The sequence below is a fragment of the Pseudorca crassidens genome, chromosome 11 (genome assembly GCF_039906515.1).
Source record: "Pseudorca crassidens isolate mPseCra1 chromosome 11, mPseCra1.hap1, whole genome shotgun sequence".
NCBI classification, from domain to species: domain Eukaryota; kingdom Metazoa; phylum Chordata; class Mammalia; order Artiodactyla; family Delphinidae; genus Pseudorca; species Pseudorca crassidens.
In genome coordinates this window covers 102,839,778-102,864,107 of record NC_090306.1, presented here as the reverse complement: position 1 = coordinate 102,864,107, position 24,330 = coordinate 102,839,778, and the positions used below count along the sequence as shown (strand labels likewise).

General features: G+C 54.1%; 1 protein-coding gene across 4 annotated transcripts in view; it reads left to right on the top strand.

The window, feature by feature from the left end:
* The window catches only part of CELSR1 (cadherin EGF LAG seven-pass G-type receptor 1), a 148,072-nt gene that overhangs the window by 75,857 nt on the left and 47,885 nt on the right, over positions 1-24,330 (top strand). For all 4 annotated transcript variants that reach the window (XM_067698403.1, XM_067698404.1, XM_067698401.1 and 1 more), the window contains exons 4-5: positions 4,691-4,806; positions 5,327-5,415. In XM_067698403.1, the coding sequence (XP_067554504.1) occupies positions 4,691-4,806; positions 5,327-5,415 (205 nt within the window). The remainder of the gene's footprint in view (positions 1-4,690; positions 4,807-5,326; positions 5,416-24,330) is intronic.

Below are 24,330 nucleotides of genomic sequence, written 5' to 3'. Positions count from 1 at the left end.
GGGGCAAAACCCAAACTTCTGAATAGGGCACAGGGTGGCCCCCTGTGTGCTGACCCCTGGTGACCCCCGATTCTGGCACCTCGCATCCTGTGACGTGGCCACCCTCACCTCGTGATTCTCTGGACCTGCCCAGCCTTGCAGAGGCATTTCCTCGGCCCCCCCTGCCGGCCCGTCCGACGGCTGCCGCTTCCTTCAGGAAGCCCCCCTGACCCAGGCGGGGCCATACCTGCATTCCAGCTCCGGCTGGGCGTCTGGTCACTGCCTGCTTGTCTGCTACCTTCAGCCTTCGATGTTCCTGCTTGCAGGATCAGCCCGCTGTCCACCCTGACTGCCCCTAGAGAAAGGTCCAGACGAGGGCATTTGGGCACCGTGGGGGCTTGAGTCGTGGGCGGGTTTTCTACGTTGCAGCTCAGATCTTTTTGCTCTAAACCCATCCTTCATGCTAGATCATTGGTTGGGGGTGTGAACTCATGCCAGATTTCCTGATCCTGATTTTTTTCCTGGTTGTCAGGTGATTTGATTGGGCTAAAGTCTCCAAAGCAGATGCACGTCCTTTTGAAACCTTTAAACGGCCACACGAGCTCCCTGTGGTGCTTCCGGGCTTCTGCTCCAGGACTGCCGTGTCCGTGCTCATCACTGTGCTGAGGTCCAGCTCACTCTCTGTGCCTGTCCACCCACTGGGCTTTTTTTTTTTTTTTTTTTCTTTTGCAGTACGTGGGCCTCTCCCGTTGCGGAGCATAGGCTCCGGACGCGCAGGCTCAGCGGCCATGGCTCACGGGCCCAGCCGCTCCGCGGCATGTGGGATCTTCCCGGACCGGGGCACGAACCCGCGTCCCCTGCACCGGCAGGCGGACTCTCAACCACTGCGCCACCAGGGAAGCCCTCCTTGGGCTTTTTGTCCTGTGTCGTGACACGCAGGCGCCCAGGCGAGCAGCTGGCTGGTATTTCCATTCTCACAAAGCATGAGCGCCCACTGCTCCCCTCTGTGGCCCCAAGACGTTGGCCGGGGGGCTCCCACTCTCCCAGAGGAGGGGCTCTTTGGCCCGGTGGGGGGTGGGAGGGGGTTGAGTTGCAGAGGGAGAACATTCCAGGCATTCTGAGTGGCCTGGAGTGTCTGCTGGGAGCTCTGCAGAGGCAGGCAGACCCCTGCACCCACTTTGCCCTGCTTCAGCCCCTTGGTACATTCTTGGGCCCGGACATCTGTGTGGGGTGCAGATGGCGTCCTCTTGGAGGACGTCTGTGTCGGGAGACGGGTCCCTGCTGAGATACCCTCTGAGCTCGGCCCGACTCACCACAGACGTCAGCGTGGGTCGCTCAGCGGCCACACTCGGGCTTCGTGCTGGCACTGCTCCCGCACCTCACCTGTCAGGCCCACTTCCTCCTCACGAGAACCCTGAGAGCTGCTATCACTGTTCTCCCCATCTCGCAGGTGAGGAAACTGAGGCGGAAAGGTTGAAAACCTTGCCCAAGGTCATAGGCTGTCCAGTGGGACCCCCAGGCCCTGCCTGTAACCTGTGCTCTTAACCTCCCTCCCTCTGGCCCCCGCCCCCGTGAAGGATCCGGGCCCAGGGCCTGCTTGTCCTGATTTGCAGGTGTTTCCCACGTTCTGCCCTCTTCCCGAATTTCCCTTGGAGACCAGCTTTAATAAAATAGCAAGAGCAGCTGTCATCCGTGGAGCCCGTGTGCACGCCGGGGCGCCCTGCTTGTGGCTCTGTTTCTGATCCTTAGAGCACCACCCCCTTTCCCGGGAGCTTGGAAGAGGGAGGGGTGGGAGATACAGCTCTGGTTGGCCCCCTGGGCCCGGCTGCAAGGCTGCAGTGCTGTTTGATTCTAAGGGCAGTTTTAAGGTTTGGGCCGCTGTTTTAGGGTGACTGCCCACGTTTTGGTGCGCGGTGCAGGGCTCCACCCCGCCCTGTTGTGAGGACTCACGTGAGTGGGCATTTGCTGTTGCCCTCCCGTTTCTCTAGCTGGGCCTCTGTGCCAGGCCCTGGTCCGGGCCCTGCCTGCTCGCAACACCACGTCCCCGCCCTCTGCCCCTAAACCCTGTGCTCAGGAGGCCATCACGTGGGCACAGCCTCCAAAAGGAGGGCCCCTCGTTGGGACCCCTGGCCACTCTGTGCCCCACATGTCTGGATGCTGAGAACAGCAGGCTTCTGTGGGTGCCCGCCCCCCCACATCAGAGGTGCCCTGTGTCTTCCGGCAAACAGGCCGATGGCATGTCGTTTTGGTGTCTACGTGGCCATGGCCACCCACCACTGGACGTGGCCGGCAGCCCTCTGTCATAGGCAGTGCAGCGAGTAAGCTGCAGGAGGCTGACCTGAAAGGTGACCAGGGTCCTGGGGGTGGGGCCCATGGACACGGCGGCCGGCAGACGTGCTGGAAACCAGCAAAGGAGGTCTGGCAGCTTCAGACTCAGAGAAACTAAAGAACTGTCGTGTTTAATTAAGTGCCCACGTGATGTAGCGCATGTTCCCTTGCTCGTCTAATCCAGTATTGTAGATGCCCACACGTGACAACAGTTATGGACGGGTTCCGACACACCTGATGACGGCTAAAAGGGCGGGGCCAAGGCCACATCAGGGAGTTTAGCTTCAAACGCAAAATCATAGAAAGCCCCCCCAGAACCTGGGCAGGGGAGCGGTTCCGTGTCGGGACTGCGGTTGCTCTGGGCAGGGCCTGGAAGGAGTTGGGCCTCCTGCCTCCTGCCGGGCGTACTGTGAGAGAGGTGGGCTGGGGCACCGGCCCAGGGCTTTTTTTTTGTTTTTTTTTGCGGTAGGCGGGCCTCCCACCGCCGCGGCCCCTCCCGCTGCGGAGGACAGGCTCCGGACGCGCAGGCGCAGCGGCCATGGCTCACGGGCCCAGCCGCTCCGCGGCACGTGGGATCCTCCCGGACCGGGGCCATGAACCTGCGCCTCCCGCATCGGCAGGCGGACTCCCAACCACTGCGCCACCAGGGACGTCCATGGCCCAGGGATTTTGTTTCAGGTGGTTTCTTTCGAAGCTGCTTTTCCTCTTTCTGGTTTCTGTTTACCAAGGGCCTGGGCTCCCGGGGGCTTCAGCTCCCTGGTCCCAGCTTCCTTGTTGCCACCCTTTGTTCTCTCTCTTCCCCTGGTCCCTCACCAGGCCTCGGCTTCTGCTTCTGGCCTTTCCCCTTTTTACTTGTGCTGTTCAGACCCTCCCTGTGGCCCTGGGTCCCATCGTTAGATCGTCCATTGCCAGCAGTGCGTGGTGCCTGCCCGGAGGACCGTTTCAGCACTGACCACCCCCCTCGGTCCAAAGAGAAACCCACAACAGTGAGACCCCCCCAAAGGGAAGCGAGCCTGGGGTCGAGTGGATCCCAGTCTTAATTCAGCTCTTCTTCTACCTGCTCACTCCACACCCGGAGCCTCCACTCTGCTGTGCAGGTGTTTTTTCTTTAGAGTTTGTCATCAGTGCTTGCTGACTTCTAAACCGAGGGGATGCAAGGTCTGGGCGGGAAATGTCAATTTTATGTGACTCAAGGGAGAGGCTAGGGTCACATGCCTGAGGCTGGTTCTGACAGACTCCTGCCGCATGAAAATGGATAAACCAACCTGGAATCAAAGGAAAGAATTTCCCCCCACTTAATCTCCGATGAGAGAGACATCCGGCTAGCTCAGGAAACAGTCCCGAGTTCACTCCGGAGGTTTGTGGGTTCTCTGTAACCGGGGCGTCGAGGAAGCCTTGTGGTGACTTGGTGTGTCGGGGACCCTCGGGTCTGATGGAAGAGGCTTCCTCAGGGGGTGGGAGAAGGATTTCTGAGGCTGTTTGTCTCTTGTCAGAGTAAGTGGTTTTTTACTCCGAGTGCTTCAAGTCTCACACGTCTTGCGTTTCCACGCGTCTGTCGGTTCACGTGGGCTGCCAGCTGTCCGTGGATTCAGGACATCGGTATCAAGCGCTTTGTGGACCAAGTCCTGTTTTGGTGTCGGGGATGCAGCAGTGAACGGGAGTCATCATCTGTCCCTTTAAAGGATCATGTGTTCTCATAAACAAACAAATAATTAGGATAATTTCAGAAGTAAGATGAGTGGTGTGATAGCCTTTAGGGTGAGGGGCGCAACTTAGATAAAGTGAGTTGGGGAAAGCACAGTCAGAGTGACATCTGGGAGATGTGCAGAGCCAGGGAAGATCATTCCCCACACGGGGGAACAGCAGGTGCAAAGGCCCGGGGGCAGGGAAGAATGTAGGGTTTGGGAGCAAAAGGACGCAGCGTGGCTGGAGTGTGGTGGTGGAGACGAGGGGCATAGGCCCTGAGGTGGTGATCGACACCCACATCTCTGTGCCCTGTGGCGTGTAGCGGGATGTATGCACTGCATGTGTTTTACTGTCCAGATATTTCCAGTTGGTATAGTGGCTGTGTCATCCTTCTAGAGCACTGTGCGAGTGGAATCTTTTCACCTGTACAGGTTGTGGTAACCAAAGTGCCCCCTGGAATCTGCTTTGCTCCTTCCAGAAGAGAACATTGCTAATCAGGTTTTATGGGCTGTCCACTCCTGCTGTGAAAAAAAGAGTACTGGGGACCAGAGTCTTTGCCAAGCATACTCATCCTCTTGCCCACTCTGGCCAGGCTTGTTGCCCTGGGCAGCCTCTTGTTCCCCCACCTCCAGGCCACCTGCAGACCTTCCACCCCGGGCTCATTCATTGTGTGACGTGCTTCCCCTTGGCCCCCCAGGTTTGCCACCCAGGAGAGGAACGCCCTGCTGCTGTATAATGGCCGCTTCAACGAGAAGCACGACTTCATCGCCCTGGAGATCGTGGACGAGCAGGTGCAGCTCACCTTCTCGGCAGGTAAAGCCTTCTGCACAGGAGGGAGCTACCCTCGGAGCATGTCCTGGGCACTTGGTTGTTTAAAACCACCCCATCGGGACTTCCCTGGTGGTCCAGTGGTTAGGACTCCACGCTTCCATTGCAGGGGGCGTGGGTTTGATCCGTGGTTGGGGGAACTAAGGTCACGCATGCCTCACGGCACGGTCAAAAAAGCAAAGAAACACCCCATCCTGTGCAGTGCCGTCAAGCGTGCTGACCCACCGATTCCCTGGTTCTCCATCTGGGAATCCGTCCTGTGGGAGAAATCCAGAACGCACAAAGATGTTCATTGCAGCGTTGTTTATAAGACACAGCTCAAATTTCCACAAACTAGGGGATCATTGAAGTGTGCTTCTGCCTCTGTAGGTTGAAAATATTGACAAAGCTGTTAAAAATGTTTTCCTGGTGGTTGGAAAGAACGTTCATCCAGACTGTTGGAAGGACTTTTAGCCTTAGTGGTCTGTTCACCTCTGTTCTCTCTGGACCTCCCCCCGCCCCGCAGGTGAGACCACGACGATGGTGGCGCCACAGGTTCCTGGGGGCGTGAGTGACGGCCGTTGGCACTCGGTGCAGGTGCAGTATTACAACAAGGTAGGACCGGCCCCGCCCACCCGACCCTCAGCCCGGGCGGCCGGTGGTGGGGGGGCGGGGGGGGGCCCTGGCAGCTTTTTGGTCTTTAGACATTTATACTCTGAAATTTCAATAAATATGCTGGTTGAAAAAGTTATTTAGGAAATGAGCATTTGTTGAGGGTCTGTGTAAAGATACCCAAGCCCTGCGCTGGGGCGGATACTCCCCCAGGGAGCGCTGGGCGGGGAGACTCAGGGACCCCAGAGTCCTACACGGGGGAAAGGACGCAGAAAGGGCTTATTCATTGCAGCTGCCTCGGCCGAGTCATTACTGGTGGCTAAAATTCCAGGCCATTCAAACACTGTTCCAAAGCCCAAGTAGTCCCCTCTTACCTGGATGAAACCTGAGAGTCAGAAGGCTCCCCTAGGAAATGCTGTGAAGGTCTGGGCGTTTTGGGGGGGTTTCCTTTCATTTTGCTGTTTATTGGCTTGTGAGGAAACTCCTTGGCAGTTTTTGCATCAGAAAGCCCCGCTTTCCATCGCTGTGGTGCTTTCCGACGCTGTGGTTTTTGCAAATCGCTCATCTTCCTGGGAAACTCCAGGGTCCCTCCTGCTCTGAGCCCCGACCCAGGCCTCCACAGGCTTGCGCCTGGGCTTGGCTGGCAGACAAGGGGTCCTCCCTCTGTAAGAGATATACCCATGGAGGAAGGGTGCTTTCTGTCTTTCATGTCTACTGCATTTCAGCTTTTGGACACAGTAGTGATGGGCGACCTCTCCCACCACTTGGGCCTGAGGTCTGTGTCATACAGACCCCTCCCTGTCGCTGTCCTTCCCCTAGTCTGTACTCGGCCATCGGAGCCCTCTGCCTCCTTTTTACATATGGCTCACCGAACACGTCTCATTTCTCCATCACCCGGAATACTTAGGCCCCCAGCCGTGATCACCCGCACGGTGACCGTGGTTTTCGTGCCCGGTCTGTGGGCGGGAGATGCCCCTGTCGCCCAGCCCAGGACAGAGGCCGGGTAGCTTTTGACTCGGGTGTGGAACTCTGTGCGGTATTTGTGATGAGGGCAGGGAGAGGTTCTGGTGGGGTCAGGGTGCAGATCTGAAGCAACGTGGGGGCTGGTGCCGCTCTCAGGATTCTGAGGATCAAGCAGAGCGCGTTCGCAGGTGCCTGGGACGGGGTCTGGGCTACCGCAGCCTCCAGGACAGCCTGCCGCCCTCGTTCCTGTGAGCCCCCCGGGGCCGTGGTCTCGGCTCCGCCCGGGTTGCTTGATGCAGGGCCGCGTGAGCCAGCTAAGGAGGTGGGGTTGGGGGCGGGGGACGGACCAGAGGAAGACAACGCGCCTCCAGAGACACACTTGCCATTTCCTGGCTGCTCCGTCTCAAGCGCTGGAGTCTTCTGCTGCAGCTGTGCCCTTATGGCTGTCTGGGACAATTAAGGGCCAGTGTGAGGTGCACCCACCTGCTGCCCGCCTGGAGCAGCCTTGCGTGGCTGCTGTGCGAGACAGTGGGCGCCGTGGGACCCTCAGAGCCTCCCCTCCTGCTGACCTCCGGGGGGCTCGAGGATGGGATGGACGCACAGCTTGGGTTTTTCTTTCACGATGTCTTAACCCACACGACGTCCTTTCCCCAGTTGCTACCCGTGGGCCTCTCTCACCCGGGAGGACAGAGGGGCCCCCCGGACTCCCCCAAGTGAATTCTTCTGCCCCTACAACCTGCTCGAGGTCAGATGGTTTCGGCCCCTTCTCTCTGCCCTGGAGACCGTCTTCCCCACAGCCATTCTCTCACGATGAGGCAGCTCTCAACTGCGCAAAGGTACGAAGACTGTGCCCCGGCATCCTGGAGGGTCACGAGCCCCGAGGCCAGGACCACGCCCTGTGAGCCTCTGTGTCCCCATAGCACGGGGCACAGTCCCGCTGAGCGCAGGAACGGTTGTATCTGATGTCGGGGCCTGGATCTGCTCCAGCCAGCAGGACAGCGGTCGGACCCCCGATTCCTCTGTTCACATGGTCGGGATGGCTGTCCCGTGTCCGGGCAGGACCAACAAGCAGATGTGTCGACAGCAGAGCTCCTGCGAGGCTGGCCCCTCCTGGGCCAAGGCTGGGGACAAGGGGTCAGTGGTTTTCTGGCTCACACACACTTGGGCTTTTGTCGGGACGTTGCACACCCCCTCGAGTAGAAAGAAGGAAAAGTACGAGTTGCAATGGGTGCTCTGGCCTGCCTGCTGCTCCGGGGCAGGTGGCTGCCACGTGGCAAGGATGTCATGCCCCACAGTCTGGGCTTCGCACGCCTCTGAGCTCTCAGCCTCTGGCCTCCTCCCCTTGCCAGCAGGGCCAGGACATCAGGGATGGGCAGTTGGCTGTGTACTCGGCAGGGTGCAGGCCAGGCGGGATGGGCCGAGGGGACCCTCTGGGGCCCATGCCCCACGCTAGGGAAGCAAAGGACGCAGTCGTGGTGCATTTTCCTTTCTGCTTGTATGGGAAACGCATCTCCCAGGGCCAGCTGAGGACTTTGGGCTTCGGGGCTGTGTCAGCCTCGGTTGCCCACCAGAGCACCTGCACGTGGCGTGTTCCAGAGTCACCTGCCGATGGCTGAAGCAGCAGCCTGTCACAGCTGAGCAGAGACGGAACCTCTGGCTCGGCCAGCCCTGCCCAGGTCCGGAGGCATCCGTCATTCTTTACCATCGTCAGGCATGCAGGAAGCATCATGAGCTCGCAGAGACCCTCCAGGGAGCACCGAGGAGGCACCTCACTCCTAAAGGGCCCCCGGGATGCCCCTGGGAGAAGGAAGGAGGAGCCCACGTGAGAGAACACGCCCTGGCGGTGGATCACTGCCCCCCGCCGCTTCCGTTCCCAGGGCCAGCCTTTCAGCAGCACCTGAAGCAGACCCTGAGCGCGGAGGAAAGCGAGCAGTTTGCAGGTAGACCTTGAGGCCCCCCTGCTGTGGTTTCCGTCATCACACAACGGGAAGTGCTCAAAGTGCTCTGCGTCAGGGACATCTGTCTCCTGGGAGCTTTGTGTCTCAGGGCCCGAGGCACTCCCGTGTCCAGGGGCCCCGGGCCTCGGCAGGGAGCAGGTTTGGAGGGGGGCGTGGGGGCAGTGCGAAGGGCCCACGTCAGGCGGGGGCGTGGCCAGACGGATGGCAAGGAGGGCAGCAGTGGAAGTGGTCTGGGAGGGGCGAGTCGCTCTGCTCTGCGGGCATCTGTTGTGTCATCCACGTCGTGTCTGGTCCTTAGAGTGGGTCCTGTGTGGGAAGCCTCTGGGGCCCCTTGCACCCTCCCCAAGTCTGCTGGGGCCCAGGAGCCTGTCTGGGCTATTTTACCAGTCACCCCCAACACACACCCAGGAAATAGGTGGAAACCTCACCAGGATGGTCCCAGGAGGGCGTATCACCAAAGGGCCGCAGGGTGTGGGGCACCCACGTTGGGCAGTGCAGGACCCGGGGCTGTGACAGCCCTGAGGCCGAGAGGAACCAGGGGAGAGGGCAGAATGGAACCCAGCTAGGAGGGGTCATGGAGAGAAGCGACCTCCTGACGGCGCTCCCTCCCATTTCCTTAGGCTCCCCGTGGGCCAAGGCAGCCAGAAATCAGAGAACAGGGCCGCTTGACGTGGTTCCTATGCGTTGGTGCCCCCAGGCAGGGAGCCAGGCAGAGCCAGTTTACGTTTTTTTTCCTGCTTGGTGGCATTTGAAGCGGGAAGGTCTGGTGGCATAATTCACCTTCGGTGGAGCCTGGGTGCCCGCTGGGGCTGGGCGTTTTCCTGGGAAGGTATTTTAAAGGCGGACAACGCTTTGCAGAAACATGTCGAACTCCGTCAAGCGCAGATGGGACCCAGAGCCCCGCCGCCCACACCCGCCCCTGGAGGTCTGGGGAGGATTTGTAGTCATCACTTCGTCGCAGATGTGCTTTTTTCCCGAGACTATTGTGCACGATAGGTAAACACTTCCCCTGCCAACTCGCAAAAGAGTGAATGCGCCCGATGGAAGAGTTTGTGCAGGTTGTTCTGAGACGATAGTTTTGTGTAGATACTTCTAAAATGATTTCTTTGCAATTGGAACTCGGGTTTGGTGGTAGTCAGGGCTCTTCGGGGTGTCTGCCCTTTCCCCTTGCCCTTCGGTGTCAAAATGTTTGTGTAGAGACCCTGGGGGCCGTGGGGAGGGGGAAGCACCCTTCTGTGGAAGTATCTGTAATGTGGCATCTCCGCTCTTCCTGGGGAGGACGCCTGAGAGGACAGGCACTCACTCACTGAGTGCCTATTGTGTGCCCGGCGAGGCCCTTGCACTGGGCGTCTGGAGGGATTACCTGGAGGCCCTCATCTTGTCTGGCAGCCCAGCTGGGCCTCGGGGATGTTGACACATCATCCAGGAGGAGTTTGATAGGATCCTGGGTGGGGCCTCGGCAGTCGGCCCGTTCTGGTTCGAGTGATTCTGAGATGACAAGGGTTGTCTTTGGTCCAGCGCTGAAAGCATTTTCGTGAAGTGAGAGCCCCAGCTGAGCTGCTTCTCTCAAGTGTCAGCATCCTCTGAGATCACTGAGAAGAGCATCCTAGTGCTTGAGATTCCCATGACCTTGGGGAAGGGGCCATTGGTACAGGGTTCATTAGGGACTACTCTGCCCCGGCTGCACTTCAGACCTGGCTTGTTCAAGTCATTCATTCTTGGGTCTGTGTCACCCACTATATTCCAGGGGTTCCAGGGGAGTGGGCTATGCATGGGGTGGTGCAGAGGGGTGTGATCCACCACACCCTGGGGTCAGGGGCGTCTCCCTCTGCTTCCACAAATGTTCCAGAAAACTCAAAGGCTTCCCCTCAGAATCTTGTTTCAGGCTGGTCTTGATGAAAGTTCTCCTGGGGTCCTGCAGAACTGCTGTGGTTTATGTGGTCCTCTGGGTGTGGCTGCCTGGCCTCCCTCGTCACTCCCTGCAGCCCTTCCTTCATGCCTTTGTTCATTCATTAATACATGGAGCAGTTATTGACTGCCTACCGTGTGCCAGGAACTGTTTAGGGTACGGGGATATACAGAAGACAAAAGAGATAAAACTCAATTGCTGTCCAGGAACTGATGCTCCAGAGGATATGGAAGGGGTGGCGTAGGGAAGAGGAGAAGGGGAGAGGGAGAGAGAGAGTGAGAAGGAGAGGGAGATGAAGAGAGGGAGGGAGAGGGAGAGAGAGGGATGGAGGGAGAAGGGTCATTTTACCCACAGAACTCTGAATTTTTTTAATAAAGAAAGGTATTTAGTTGCACAATTTGTATGGAAACACAAAATACCCCGAATAGCCAAAGCAATCTTGAGAAAGAAAAACGGAGCTGGAGGAATCAGGCTCCCGGACTTCAGACTATACTACAAAGCTACAGTAATCAAGACAGTATGGTACTGGCACAAAAACAGAAATATAGATCAATGGAACAGGATAGAAAGCCCAGAGATAAACCCACGCACCTATGGTCACCTTATCTTTGATAAAGGAGGCAAGAGTATACAATGGAGAAAAGACAGCCTCTTCAATAAGTGGTGCTGGGAAAACTAGACAGCTACATGTAAAAGAGTGAAATTAGAACACTTCCTAACACCATACACAAAAATAAACTCAACATGGCTTAAAGACCTAAATGTAAGGCCAGACACTATAAAAGTCTTAGAGGAAAACATAGGCAGAATGCTCTATGATGTAAATCACAGCAAGATCCTTTTTGACCCACCTCCTAGAGAAATGGAAATAAAAATAAGCAAATGGGACCTAATGAAACTTAAAAGCTTTTGCACAGCAAAGGAAACCATAAAAAAGATGAAAAGACAGCCCTCAGAATGAGAGAAAATATTTGCAAACAAAGCAACTGACAGAGGATTCATCTCCAAAATATACAAGCAGCTCATGCAGCTCAATATCAAAAAAACAAACAACCCAATCCAAAAATGGGCAGAAGACCTAAATAGACATTTCTCCAAAGAAGATATACAGATTGCCAACAAACACATGAAAAGATGCTCAACATCACTAATCATTAGAGAAAAGCAAATCAAAACTACAATGAAGTATCACCTCACACTGGTCAGAATGGCCATCATCAAAAAATCTACAAGTAACAAATGCTGGAGAGGGTGTGGAGAAAAGGAAACCCTCTTGCACTGTTGGTGGGAATGTAAATTGATACAGCCACTATGGAGAACAGTATGGAGATTCCTTAAAAAACTAAAGATAGAACTACCACATGACCCAGCAATCCCACTACTGGGCATATACCCTGAGAAAACCATAATTCAAAAAGAGTCATGTACCACAATGTTCATTGCAGCACTATTTACAGTAGCCAGGACATGGAAGCAACCTAAGTGTCCATTGACAGATGAATGGATAAAGAAGATGTAGCACATATGTACAATGGAATATTACTCAGCCATAAAAAGAAACGAAACTGAGTTATTTGTAGTGAGGTGGATGGACCTAGAGTCTGTCATACAGAGTGAAGTAAGTCAGAAAGAGAAAAACAAATACCGTATGCTAACGCATATATATGGAATCTAAGAAAAAAAGAAAATGGTTCTGATGAACCTAGGGGCAGGACAGGAATAAAGACACAGACGTAGAGAATGCACCTGGGGACATGGGGAGGGGGAAGGGGAAGCTGGGACAAAGTGAGAGAGTAGCATTGACATATATACACTACCAAAGGTAAAATAGGTAGCTAGTGGGAAGCAGCTGCGTCGCACAGGGAGATCAGCTCAGTGCTTTGCGACCACCTAGCGGGGTGGGATAGGGAGGGTGGGAGGGAGGGAGACACAAGAGGGAAGAGATATGGGAACATATGTATATGTATAACTGATTCACTTTGTTATAAAGCAGAAACTAACACAACATCGTAAAGCAATTATACCCCAATAAAGATGTTAAAAAGAAAAAAAGAAAGGTATTTAGAAACCAAGATTCAGGTGCTAGGTATGCTCATTGCTCCTAGGGTGTCTCACTCCCAATCTCTCTCACTGGGCAGAGCTAGGACATGGATGTGTGTATATATGTATGTGTAGGTACGTGTGCATGCTCATATAGACACATACTGAACTTCTTATTTATTTCTGTCTCTACTTATTGAAAACCTTGAATTCCATTCCAGCACTACAGAGTCATTCTAGTTTTTTCCCTTTCCGTGTTTGTAAATCTTTTCTTGCTCAGTGAGAAACCTTGTTCCCATTATCCTCAATATAGTTATTTATTATCTCAGTCCACCATTATTTAAACAGTCTGCCAACCCCACCATTCCACCACCTCACTTAGCTGCTATCCTCAATCACCCTCAGCCCTCACCAGGCTGCCTCCCTGCTGCCCTTCTCATTCAGCCTCAGCCTTGTGAGCTGCTACCTCTCTCAGTCCTGAGTCTATTGACTGACTCCAGCAGGTGCTGGGAACAAGGGGCCTTCGTAGAGACTTGACTGAAGTATTCAATTATTCAGAAAAGGGAGGAAGGAAGTTTGTTTAAAATTTTTTTAATTTAAAAGGAATGAAATACAAAATACCAAAATATGTGGGATGAAGGTAGAGCAGTGCTGAGAGGGAAATTCATAGCATTACATACTTATATTAGAAAAGAGAGTAAGTCTCAAGTCAATAATATGAGTTCCCACCTCAAGAACCTCCAAAAATAAGAACAAAATAAACCCAAAGCAAGTAGATGGAAAGAAAGAATAAAGATAAGAGCAGAAACCAGTGGTTTTTAAAACAGGAAAAAAACAGAAAGGATCAATGAAACAGAGCTTTGGGAAAATTAATAATGTCAAACTTCTAGCAAGACTGACTCCCCCCCCCCACAAAAAAAAAAAAAAAAAGAGAGAAGACAGATGACTAGTATCAGGAATAAATTCTCAGTTCCTCAAAAAACACAAGCTACCACAACTCAACCCATGTGAAATAAATAATTCAAATAACTACATTACTATTAAGGAAATTGGATTTGTATATTTTAAAAACTCCCCCAAACGAAATCTCCAGGCTCAGGTGGTTTCACTGGAGAACGCTACCAAATGTTTAAAGAATTACACCAATTCTGTAAAGCCTCTTTAAGAAAATAGAAGAGGAGGGAACACTTCCCAGTTCATTTTGTGAAGTTAGTATTACCCTAATACCAAAATGAGATGAAGACAGTACCAAAGAAACTACAGGCCAGTATCCCTCATGACTATAGATACAACTCATGTGTACAAATGTTCACAACAGCTCTTTCCCTAAACTGGGAAACCTCCCAGAAGGCCCCTGTGGGTGAACGGCTAAGCAGACTGTGTACATCCACACCATGGAACTCGGAATACTATTCAGTAATAAGAAGGAACGAGCTACGGATACACGTAAGAGAAAAATATGGAGAGCAGGGAAAGCCAGTCTCACGAGCTTGTGTACTGTATGATTCCATCTGTATAACATTCTTTTTTTTCCTAATAAATTTTATTTATTTATTTATTTATTTATGGCTGCATTGAGTCTTCATTGCTGCGCACGGGCTTTCTCTGGTTTGTGGCGAGCGGGGGCTACTCTTTGTTGCGGTGCGCGGGCTTCTCATTGCGGTGGCTTCTGTTGCTGCAGAGCACGGGCTCTAGGCGCGCGAGCTTCAGTAGTTGTGGCACACAGGCTCAGTAGTTGTGGACCGCGGGCTCTAGAGCACAGGTTCAGTAGTTGTGGTGCATGGGCTTCGCTGCTCTGCGGCATGTGGGATCTTCCCGGCCCAAGGCTCGAACCCATGTCCCCTACGTTGGCAGGCGGATTCTTAACCATTGTGCCACCAGGGAAGTCCCTGTATAACATTCTTGAATGACAGAATGATAGAATTGGAGAACAGATGAGTGGTTGCCTGGGGTGGGGGTGGGAGGGAAGTGGGTGTGGCTGTGAAAGGGCAACAGGTGGAGTCCTGTTGGTGATGGAATGTTCTGCTTCCTGACGGTATCAGCGTCCACATCTGGGCTGTGATGTTATAGTCTCAGTTGCAGGATGTTTACCATTGGTGGAAACTGGGTAAAGGGCACATCGGATCTCTGTTATTTTTTAGAATTGCATGTGCATCTAAAATTAACTCAAGAACTTAATTAAAAGAACTTTGAAAGATACACAGATGTGTGCTGCCATATGCAAATTTTTTTCTGACGGGTATCGTCCTACCCGCAAAACAAATCCATCGACAGCACGTATCAGATAGCTGTGCTGGGTCATAAACCATCGCAAGCGTGGTATCTTAAAACATCAGATATTTGTTATTCCTGTGACTTGGTGCCAGGAGGCATTGTTGCAGCTCTTTTTGCAAACAGTCTGCTGCGCGTGGATACCTTTGGGATTAAGGTTGATGAGAAAGGAGGCGGCTTTCGTGCTCATTTTGTACCTTTCTGCGACACTTTACGTGTTTCATGTTTTCTTTTATTAAGAATACAGCAAGAGTCATCTGGGTGATGGGGTCATGAACAAGTTTTGTTTTCTTCATTTAAATTCTTTGCTTAGAAAATCATTTGATTTAAAGAATGTAGGGTGGTACACCTGTCAAACGGCAACGCAGGTGTCCTGAGGCGAGCTCAGGGAGGACAGAAACCTCCCGTGGAGCAGAAGGGCAAAAGCTCGCTTGATCTTGATTTTCAGTGTGAATACAGACCGTGAAAGCGGGGCCTCACGATCGTTTTAAGCAGAAGGTGTCAGAAAAGTTACCACGGGGATAACTGGCTTGTGGCGGCCGAGCGTCCATAGCGACGTCGCTTTTTGATCCTTCGACGTCGGCTCTTCCTATCATTGTGAAGCAGAATTCACCAAGCGTTGGATAACTAAATAAATAAAAATAAAGAATGCACAAGATAAGGAGGCTAAACTGTTTTAAAGCGTAGGTGAGCGTTTGCCAAGTCCGTCAAGCCTTTGTGATGGAGGAGGTACCCAGGCAGGCTGATTACCGTCCCCGCGTCTGCAGCAGGGTCTGCTTAGCCTTGCTCCTCCACCGACGGGGGTGCCAGCATGGACGTGTTGCAGATGAGTCTGTGGGATGCCCCGCACGTGCTCATTTCCTACTTGGCAGGTTCACCCATTCAAGTTCAAGTCCCCAGTCTGGGGTGTGAATCGTTTTGTTTCTCCCTGGCTGCGTTTCCTGCTTCCTTGGCCAGTTTCTCGGGATGGGAAATGGCTTCTGTTGTGTCTGGGCCCATGGGTCGTCCAACATCAATGCTCCCATAACCGTAGTGGGAGCCCAGCCCATGGTCCCCAAGGGGATGGGGTGCCCGCCTACTGGCGGCCCAGGGAGCTGGGACGGTCGCCTGCTTCCTTTCCAAACACGGCCCCGTCAGATGGCAGAGCCACCTGCTATGGAAACAGAATTACTCCCCGGGAGGCACACAGCCCCACCCTGGGCCCCTGCTCCACGCCTGTTACGGAAAGTCTCCTGCAGCCTGGGGCACCACCGACTTCACGGCGGCTCCCTGTCTGGTGGCCATGCTCCCCCACCTGCCATCCGTGTCACACCCAGGGTGCCCAGCTCACCCCCTCTCACTGGCCTCCAACACTCTGCCATGAGGTGCTGCCCCCCGCGCCTACCGCCTTCCCCGGGACCAGCACGTTACCGCGAGGTCCTCACGTCCGCCCTGGGAGGGGGACACGGAGGGACAGGGCCAGGGCTGGATGGAGCTGTGGGCGGGCAGCTGTCCCCCGCTGGTGCCCTCCTGCTGTGACCGTCCCTCTCCCCTACCTTCCCAGCCTTTCCAGCCTCGTCCGTGCTTCCTCCCCACCAACTCGGCAAACGCCCTCCACTTCCACCTTCATCACAGATGGATTCTCAGCGGGGCAGCCTCGAGGCCTGCAGACGGGGCTGGGGCTGGGGAGGCTGGTCAGAAAGGGGATGGAGGCGAGTGGGAGGTCCTGCGGGTCTGTAGGGAGAAGCTGAGGGTCTGGAGGTCTTTGCCGCTGTCCAGAGTCTGGGGACAGAGAGGAGCCTCTTAGGGGCCCAGCAGGAGCAGGCGGGGTGTGCATGCACACAAAGGAGTGAGTACTGGTGAGTGTGCACGTTTCTTTTTTCTTCTTCTTTTTTTATATTTATTTATTTATTTGGTTGTGCCGGGTCTTAGTTGTGGCAGGTGGGCTCCTTAGTTGTGGCACACTGGCTCCTTAGTTGCGGCACATGGGCTCCTTAGTTGTGGCATGTGAACTCTTAGTTGTGACACATGGGCTCCTTAGTTGTGGCATGTGAACTCTTAGTTGCCACATACATATGGGATCTAGTTCCCTGCCTGGGGCTCGAACCCGGGCCCCCTGCATTGAGAGTGTGGAGTCTTAACCACTTCACCACCAGGGAAGTCCCGGTGCACGTTTCTTGAAAGCCTTTCTCCCTTTGTCCGAGGAGGTTTTCTGAAAAGATGGCCTGTGACCCGTGAACCCTCGTAGCCCAGAGTGACTTTGTCATTGCTGAAGTCCCTGTCCTTCCTCTCCCAGGACTGTGTGGGCTGAGCCCAGAGGGTCCAGCTCTGCGACCCCAGGAGCCATTTGCAGGCGCCAGTCCCCGAGGCAAGCGGAGTACCCCAGGGGCAGCTGCTCGGGTGCCCCTCCCCCATCTCTGGTCCAGCTGGGAGTAGCCGACGGTCAGATTCATAGGCCCTACGAGTGCAGGGACGTGAGCTTCTCACGGGCTGCCTAAGGGTCTCCCACTTTGTGCCGAGGAGCTTCTTGTCCACAGAGCCCCCCAAAGAAGGCACGTGTTACCCCAGCTTTCCAAGAAGGTGCTGTTAAAACTGAAAGAACCCCATCTTGAGCCCTTCATCTGGCATTGGAGAAGACTCCCTCCACGCAAATCTGCATAAACTCCTGGGTTCCAGAAAACCTGGGGAGCCTGCCTGGCCAGGTGGCCAGAGACAGGGGACCTGACACCGACGGCCAGCCCAGCAGGGGCAGCAGCTGAGGGGCTCCTGGCTCCCTTTCACCGACTCCAGAGCTTTGTCTGGTGAGGGGCCGGGCCCAGTGAGGGGCTTGCACCTTGCCTCATGGGTCTTTTCCAGAGCAAAAGTCATCCCCCCAGAGATCACTGGGGCCGTTAGGAGATGCTTATTTATACACTGTGCGGAGCACAGTGGATCTCCGCCTCCCAGCCCTCAGTTCCTCCATGTCTGAGCCTGTCATGCGACCATCAGAAAAGCACCTCCTTTGACCTGTGGCCACAGTTGTCAGGACTTGGGTAACCTCCCTGCCTGAGGACCAGCAGGCTCTGCTGTGATTTGTTTTAAAGTGACCAGTTGGTTCTGACCCTTGTTAAAACTATTTTCTTTTTAACGCTCCCCAAATAAAAAGAGTCTGTCCCCACAGGCCAGTATTTTCTTGGATAACTGAACACATGGAGGACTCAGAGCTGCGGGTGGCTCTGTGTTTGAGCCCTGGAGAAGGAGCTGAGGCTGCCACGAAGAGGCAGTGACGCGCTGGCTGCTAATTGCTCCTTTGTTCTTTACAGATGTAAAAGAAACTGTATATTTTTAATGTAGGAAAATAGGACAGCAAAAATACAGGGAGAATAGCCATTTGCGTGTATTTTGGCTTTCTTCCTGTCTTTCTTAGCAGCAACACGGCAGCAGCAAACTTCATGGAATGTTCCTGTCACACACGTCTGTATGCATTTAACCCCACAAGGGAGGTGCCGTTTTTCCTCCACATTACAGCTGAATCTGGTGCGGAGGGGCGGGGGGGAGTCGTGTGACTTTCCTAAGTGGGTTCGGGATGTGACCTTTTGGCCTTTGGGAGGTGATGCTCCTTGGAGGCTGTGGACACTGCTGTCCCCCGTCCCCTGCCAGCCTTAGGCCCTCACCCGCATTGGTATGACAGCCAGCCCAGCAGCAGGGACTCTGCAAAGGGGCTCAGGTCCACTTTCAGATGACCCTGGAGGTGGGAGCTGTGAACTGAGCCGCTCTCTAGGAGAGGCTGCCCGGCTCAGCAGTGCGTCCCCTGCCCCAGGGCACCGGCAGGGGGGGAGTGAGGAGCACCTGCCCCCTCAGCCAGGAATGTCTGCCCTCCCCGGGGGCCCGTAAGTGGCCCACCTGGTGGCCCGGTCAGGCTTGCATGCAGCAGTTTGCTGCCCACACCCTAAGGGGTTGCTGTGTCCCTCCTAGGATGTAGGTGTCCCATGTCTTAAAGGAAAAAGGTCAAGAAGGCCTGGGCTGAAGTCTTAATGTTAAACTCAAGAAATAAATCTGTTTACAGCTTAATCTGGGGGAACTCTGGGTTTCTCCTGTCAATTTCATTGACTGAACATGGTGGAATGACTTCTTTTTTAAAAGACTTTATTGAAGTATAGTTGATTTACAATGTTGTGTTTAATTTCTGCCATACAGCAAAGTGATTCAGTTATACACATATATTCTTTTTCATATTTTTTCCGTTATGGTTTATCCCAGGACATTGAATATCGTTTTCCCTGTGCTAAACAGGAGGCCCTTGTTGTCCATCCGTTCTATATATAATAGTTTGCACCTGCTAACCCCAAACTCCCAGTGCATCCCTCCCCCAACCCCCTCCCCCTTGGCAACCACAAGTCTATTCTTATGTCTGTGAGTCTGTTTCTGTTTCACAGATAGGTTCATTTGTGTCATATTTTAGATTCCACATATAAGTGATATCATATGGTGTTTGTTTTTGCCTGACTCACTTCTCTTAGTATGGTAATCTCTAGGTCCATCCATGTTGCTGCAAATGGCATTATTTCATTCTTTTTCGTGACTGAGTAGTATTCCATTGTATATACGTATCACATCTTCTTTATCCATTTTTCTGTTGATGGACATTTAGGTTGTTTCCATGTCTTGGCTATTGTGAATAGTGCTGCTATGAACATAGGGGCACATGTATCTTTTTGAATTATAGTTTTGTCCGGATATATGCCCAGGAGTGGGATTGCTGGGATCATATGGTAATTCTATTTTTAGTTTTCTGAGGACCCTCCATACTTTTCTCCATAGTGGCTGCACCAACTTACATTCCCACCAACAGTGTAGGAGGGTTCCCTTTTCTCCACACCCTCTCTAGCATTTGCTATTTGTAGACTCTTTAATGATGGCCATTCTGACCAGTGTGAGGTGGTACCTCACTGTAGTTTTGATTTGCATTTCTCTAATGATCAGTGATGTTGAGCATCTTTTCATGTGCCTCTTGGCCATCTGTATGTCTTCTTTGGAGAAATGTCTGTTTAGGTCTTCTGCCCATTTTCCGATTGGGTTGCTTGTTTTTTGCTATTGAGTTGTATGAGCTGTCTGTATATTTTGGAAATTAAGCTCTTGTCAGTCTCATCGTTTGCAAGTATTTTTTCCCGTGGAATGACTTTTTTTTTCCCCATTTATTTTATTTATTTATTTATTTTTGGCTGTGTTGGGTCTTCGTTGCTGTGTGTGGGCTTTCTCTAGTTGTGGCGAGCAGGGGCTACTCTTTGTTGCGGTGTGCGGGCTTCTCACTGCAGTGCCTTCTCTTGCTGCAGAGCACGGGCTCTGGGCGCGTGGGCTTCAATAGTTGTGGCACGCGGGCTCAGTAGTTGTGGCTCACGGGCTCTAGAGCGCAGGCTCAGTAGTTGTGGCGCACGGGCTTCGTTGCTCCGCAGCGTGTGGGATCTTCCTGGACCAGGGCTCGAACCCATGTCCCCTGCATTGGCAGGCGGCTTCTTAACCACTGCGCCACCAGGGAAGCCGTGGAATGACTTCTTGATGCTGCTGAAGAGGCCCCAACCCCCCATGGAAATTGCAGGCAAGGGGATGAACCACTTCCCGGCCCTGGGCGGCTTGCCGCAGCTCCACACCGAGGGGCAGTCCGGTTCCCGTTGGACAAGCCATTTTGTCCATATGGAGACTTCAAGTCCTGTGCCGACTTCCAAAGCTGTCTGGCAGTTCCACTGCCCTGGAGGAGCCGGACTGGTCAGTGTAGCCTTTGCAGCGTGGCAGATCGGGGTGCAGGTAAACCCGATGTGGGTGGCGGCGCCCATTCCTCGTGCCGTGCCGTGCTGTCCCGGGGCCTGGGATTCCGCGTGAGTGGGATCCTCGCTGCAGACGCTTCATTCGGGGGGAGCGGGGCAAGTTGAGACGTAGGTGCCCCCGGAACAGTCAGAAGGGGCGAGGGGTTGGCAGTTGGTTGGAGTGTCAGGAAAAATCTGCCACGTCCCTTAATCTGTCTTTCCTACATTCCTTCTCTGCTCCTTGCCTGGGTGGCATTGGGGGTGAATCCCTTCCCATAAGAGATGTGGACTTGGGCTTCCCTGGTGGCGCAGTGGTTGAGAGTCCGCCTGCCGGTGCAGGGGACGCGGGTTCGTGCCCCGGTCCGGGAAGATCCCACATGCCGCGGAGCGGCTGGGCCCGTGAGCCATGGCCGCTAAGCCTGCGCGTCCGGAGCCTGTGCTCCGCAACGGGAGAGGCCACGACAGTGAGAGGCTCGCGTACCGCCAAAAAAAAAAAAAGAAAGAAAAAATAGAGATGTGGACTTAAATCTGTTGCCTCGAGGCGTCCGAAGCACCTGGCGGAGGCTGGTCAGCGGCGGGGGTTCTGGAAGCCGGGGTCTGAGAGAGGCTGCAACCTGCCTGGGGAGCCGGAGGGGATTCACCCCTGAATGTTACAGGCGGGGAAGCTGAGGGTCAGAGTGTCCACTAGACCATCCTGTCACCTGCCCACAAGTGGGAGCGCCATGGGCCCCTGGGGACGCAGTACCTTGATCTGCTGTTTGAGTTCCAGCAAAGTCCTTGTGGGAGGCTCCTTGGGAATTTGGTTTGGACCCTGAAAGCCTGTGTGTCTGGATGTCTTTTCCTCTTATCTCTTAGCTTCAGAGAGACACCACGCCTGCTTCGGAGGAGGGTCTCATCACCTCTGTGCCAGGACCAGCGGGGTGTCTCACCCGCATTTCTTGGTGCGGCTGCCGGCCCATGGGCTGCCTTCAGCTAGCCCACCCGGCGGGTCCGAACCTCACGGTACGCGTTCAGGGCTGCCTTTGGACTCTGTGACATTCCTCAAGCCCAGCCATCTGTGAATTCTTTGATACGAATGTTGGTTAATCATTTCTGACACAGAGTGTGAATCCGTTTTGTTCCCAAGACTTGCCCCTCCTGGTGTCTGGTTTCGAGGCCCCCCCTACGCCTCCTTCCCCTGCATCCAGCATTTGAAACTGAACCCCCATCCGCCTCCCCCATGAGGAATTGTCTGCAGCAGGTTAAAAAGCTGTAGAAATGTGAGCGCTTCGTAAGGACCAAGCGCTTTTGTGCTCACAGACAATCCCCACGGGCTGCCCTGGAGCCTCTAACTGGAAACACCGGGAGAGGGGCTGCGCCGGGAGAAGAAATAAGCTGGAGGGAAATAAAAAGGGCTGGCCCGCAAGTGATGACTTTGGGCGGATTCGCCGAGAGCCAGGAGCCCAGATCTGCACAGATTTGCAAAGAAAGCTTGTTGTTTTGGTTCCCCCGAAGCACACACGGGGTCCTTCAGGGTTTTTCTCAGGTGGCGGCAGGGATGGGCATGGCGGGTGTGTCCTCGGTGGCCCCGATTCCGCCCGTCCCGTGGCAGGTTCTGTTCAGGGCAGCCTGTGCACGTGGAGCGGTGTCAGCGGCACCACCTGCGGGCCCTGCCGGCTGGCCTGTGCCTCCATTTCTTGGATCCTGTGCCGGCTTTGCTCGGCCCCTGGGTGTCCACGCCCGGCTGCTACAGGGCGGGGCTGGGGGTGAGCGGGGGCAGGGGTCCCCCGGCCGGGATGGGGAGGCACAGGGACTCGGGCCTTCGCCCGTCCTGTGCCCAGTGCCCCTCTAACTCGAGAATTGAGACGATCCTCTCATAACTGCCATGTGGCCCCCTTATTCCCGGGCTATCTTCTTCTTTTGTGCAAACTTAAAAATTCATCTTAGAAATATGAAGGGGCAGTTCATTTTGTCTTGCTTTTTATTCTTCGTTCCTCCCCACCCATGCCCACAGAGCCTCACGGGCCTTCGTACGCGGGCCTCTCACTGCTGTGGCCTCTCCCGTTGCGGAGCACAGGCTCCGGACGCGCAGGCTCAGCGGCCGTGGCTCACAGGCCCAGCCGCTCCGCGGCATGTGGGATCTTCCCGGACCGGGGCACGAACCCGCGTCCCCTGCATCGGCAGGCGGACTCTCAACCACTGCGCCACCAGGGAAGCCCTCCCTTCCCTCTTGCAGACACGCGGGGTGGGCGTGCGGACCTGAGCCGCGCATCGTCCACATCTCCCGATTCTCCTGATTCCTTTCCCGCCCGGCCTTCGTCCCACCTGCCGGCCATGCAGCTATGCTTTGTCTTCCCTCATCAGAAACGGATGAGCTGAACCCAGATCAAACACGCCTGCTGGGGTCTTCGTCCCGCCCCCATCGAGTCAGGCTGGCCGTGTCATCACACGCACACCTCCCGACCCTGACGGAGAACATTCACTGCTCTTTTTGCCTGTTCGTACTTGTGAGCCTTGACAGGAAGGCAATGGGACGTAGTTTATCCCCATTTTACAGATAAAAACGGGGAAGGAGTTTCTCAAATGTCCAGGTAGAAAGTGGCCGGGGGAATTGTGAACGGTGGATGCCCATCCAATTTTTATTATTATTATTATTATTGAGGTGAAATTCACATAAAATTAACCACGTAAAATGAAGAATTTAGTGCTTTCACAGCATCGTGCAACCAACCACCTCTGTCTATTGGTCGGTCTGAGATTCTTTCATCACCCTCAATGGATCTCTGTACCCGTTAGCAGCCCCTCCCAATTCCCCCGCCACCCGAGCCCCTGGAAATCACTCATCTGCTTTCTGTCTGTGTATTTGCCTGTTCTGGGCACGTTATATAAATTGGACGATACAACGTGTGCCCTTTTGTGACGGGCTTCTTTCACGTGGCACGATGTTTTGGAGGTTCCTCCACATTGTAGAAATAACCAGTATCTCATTCTTTTTTGTGGCTGAATAATAATCTATTCCATTGAATGGATTTACCACATTCTGTTCACCCCTTCATTTGTTGATGGACTTTTGGGTGGTTTTCCCTTTTAGCTACGGTGACTAGTGCTACTATGAACATTTTTTGAACAAGTTTTTGAGCCCCTGTGTTCAGTTCTCGGGGTCTATTCCTGGGAGTGGGGTCCTGGGTCATGTGGTGAGGACCCCCATCCGTGTATCCTGGGTCACCTGCAGCACTGTTTCCTGTTACCTACGGCCTTTGCCCGTGCTCCCTTCTTGTTCTCTTGGTGATCCTGACCACACGTGGACAGTTGGCATGTGGTTAAGCTCGTTCTGGGGCAGCGTGAGCAGGGGTGGGGCGGCAGGGTGCTCTGCGGAGCCAGAAACCGGCGCTCGGACGTCGTTCCTTCTCCCCAGTACCTCCCTGTGTGTCTCTCCTGCTGGGACTTTTGGTTCTCACTCTAAGAATGCTTGGTTCTGTGGTCCAAAGGGCCGTCTCTTTTGGCCCAATGGCTGGTGGGTCTGGGAGCAGGAATCAGGAAGCAGGCGTTGGGCGATGTTTGTTTTCCCGAAAGTCACACTTGCTGCTTTGATGCAGTAACGCCAGACTCTGAAATCCGTCTTACCAGGGGGCTGTCTCAAGTCAGTAAGTGCTGCTCTAAGTACAAATGCTGATTTTTTTTTTCTCTTTCGCCTCCAATTTTCCTCGCTCCTTCTGCTTGGATCCCGTGGCTCTGAGTGGCTCTGAGCTGTTGATTAGGAGGAACCGTTGACAACGACTGCAGTTGTGTAAACAGCAGCTTCGTGTCAGTAAAGCCTCCCAAGGATAAATGCTGTTTACGTCCTTCCTCTGGGAGGCTCACACCCATCCCCAAAAACGTAAATGATAAGTTGTAAAGATCATACGGGGCTCGCGCAGCTCAGGGACGGTTCTTTCGCCCGGATCTCACCTAATACTTAAGTATCCCATAATGAGCACTTGGACGTGCTCTCTAATGCGGCTGCTATTACAGAGGGAGCAAACAGATTATTTCTTACACG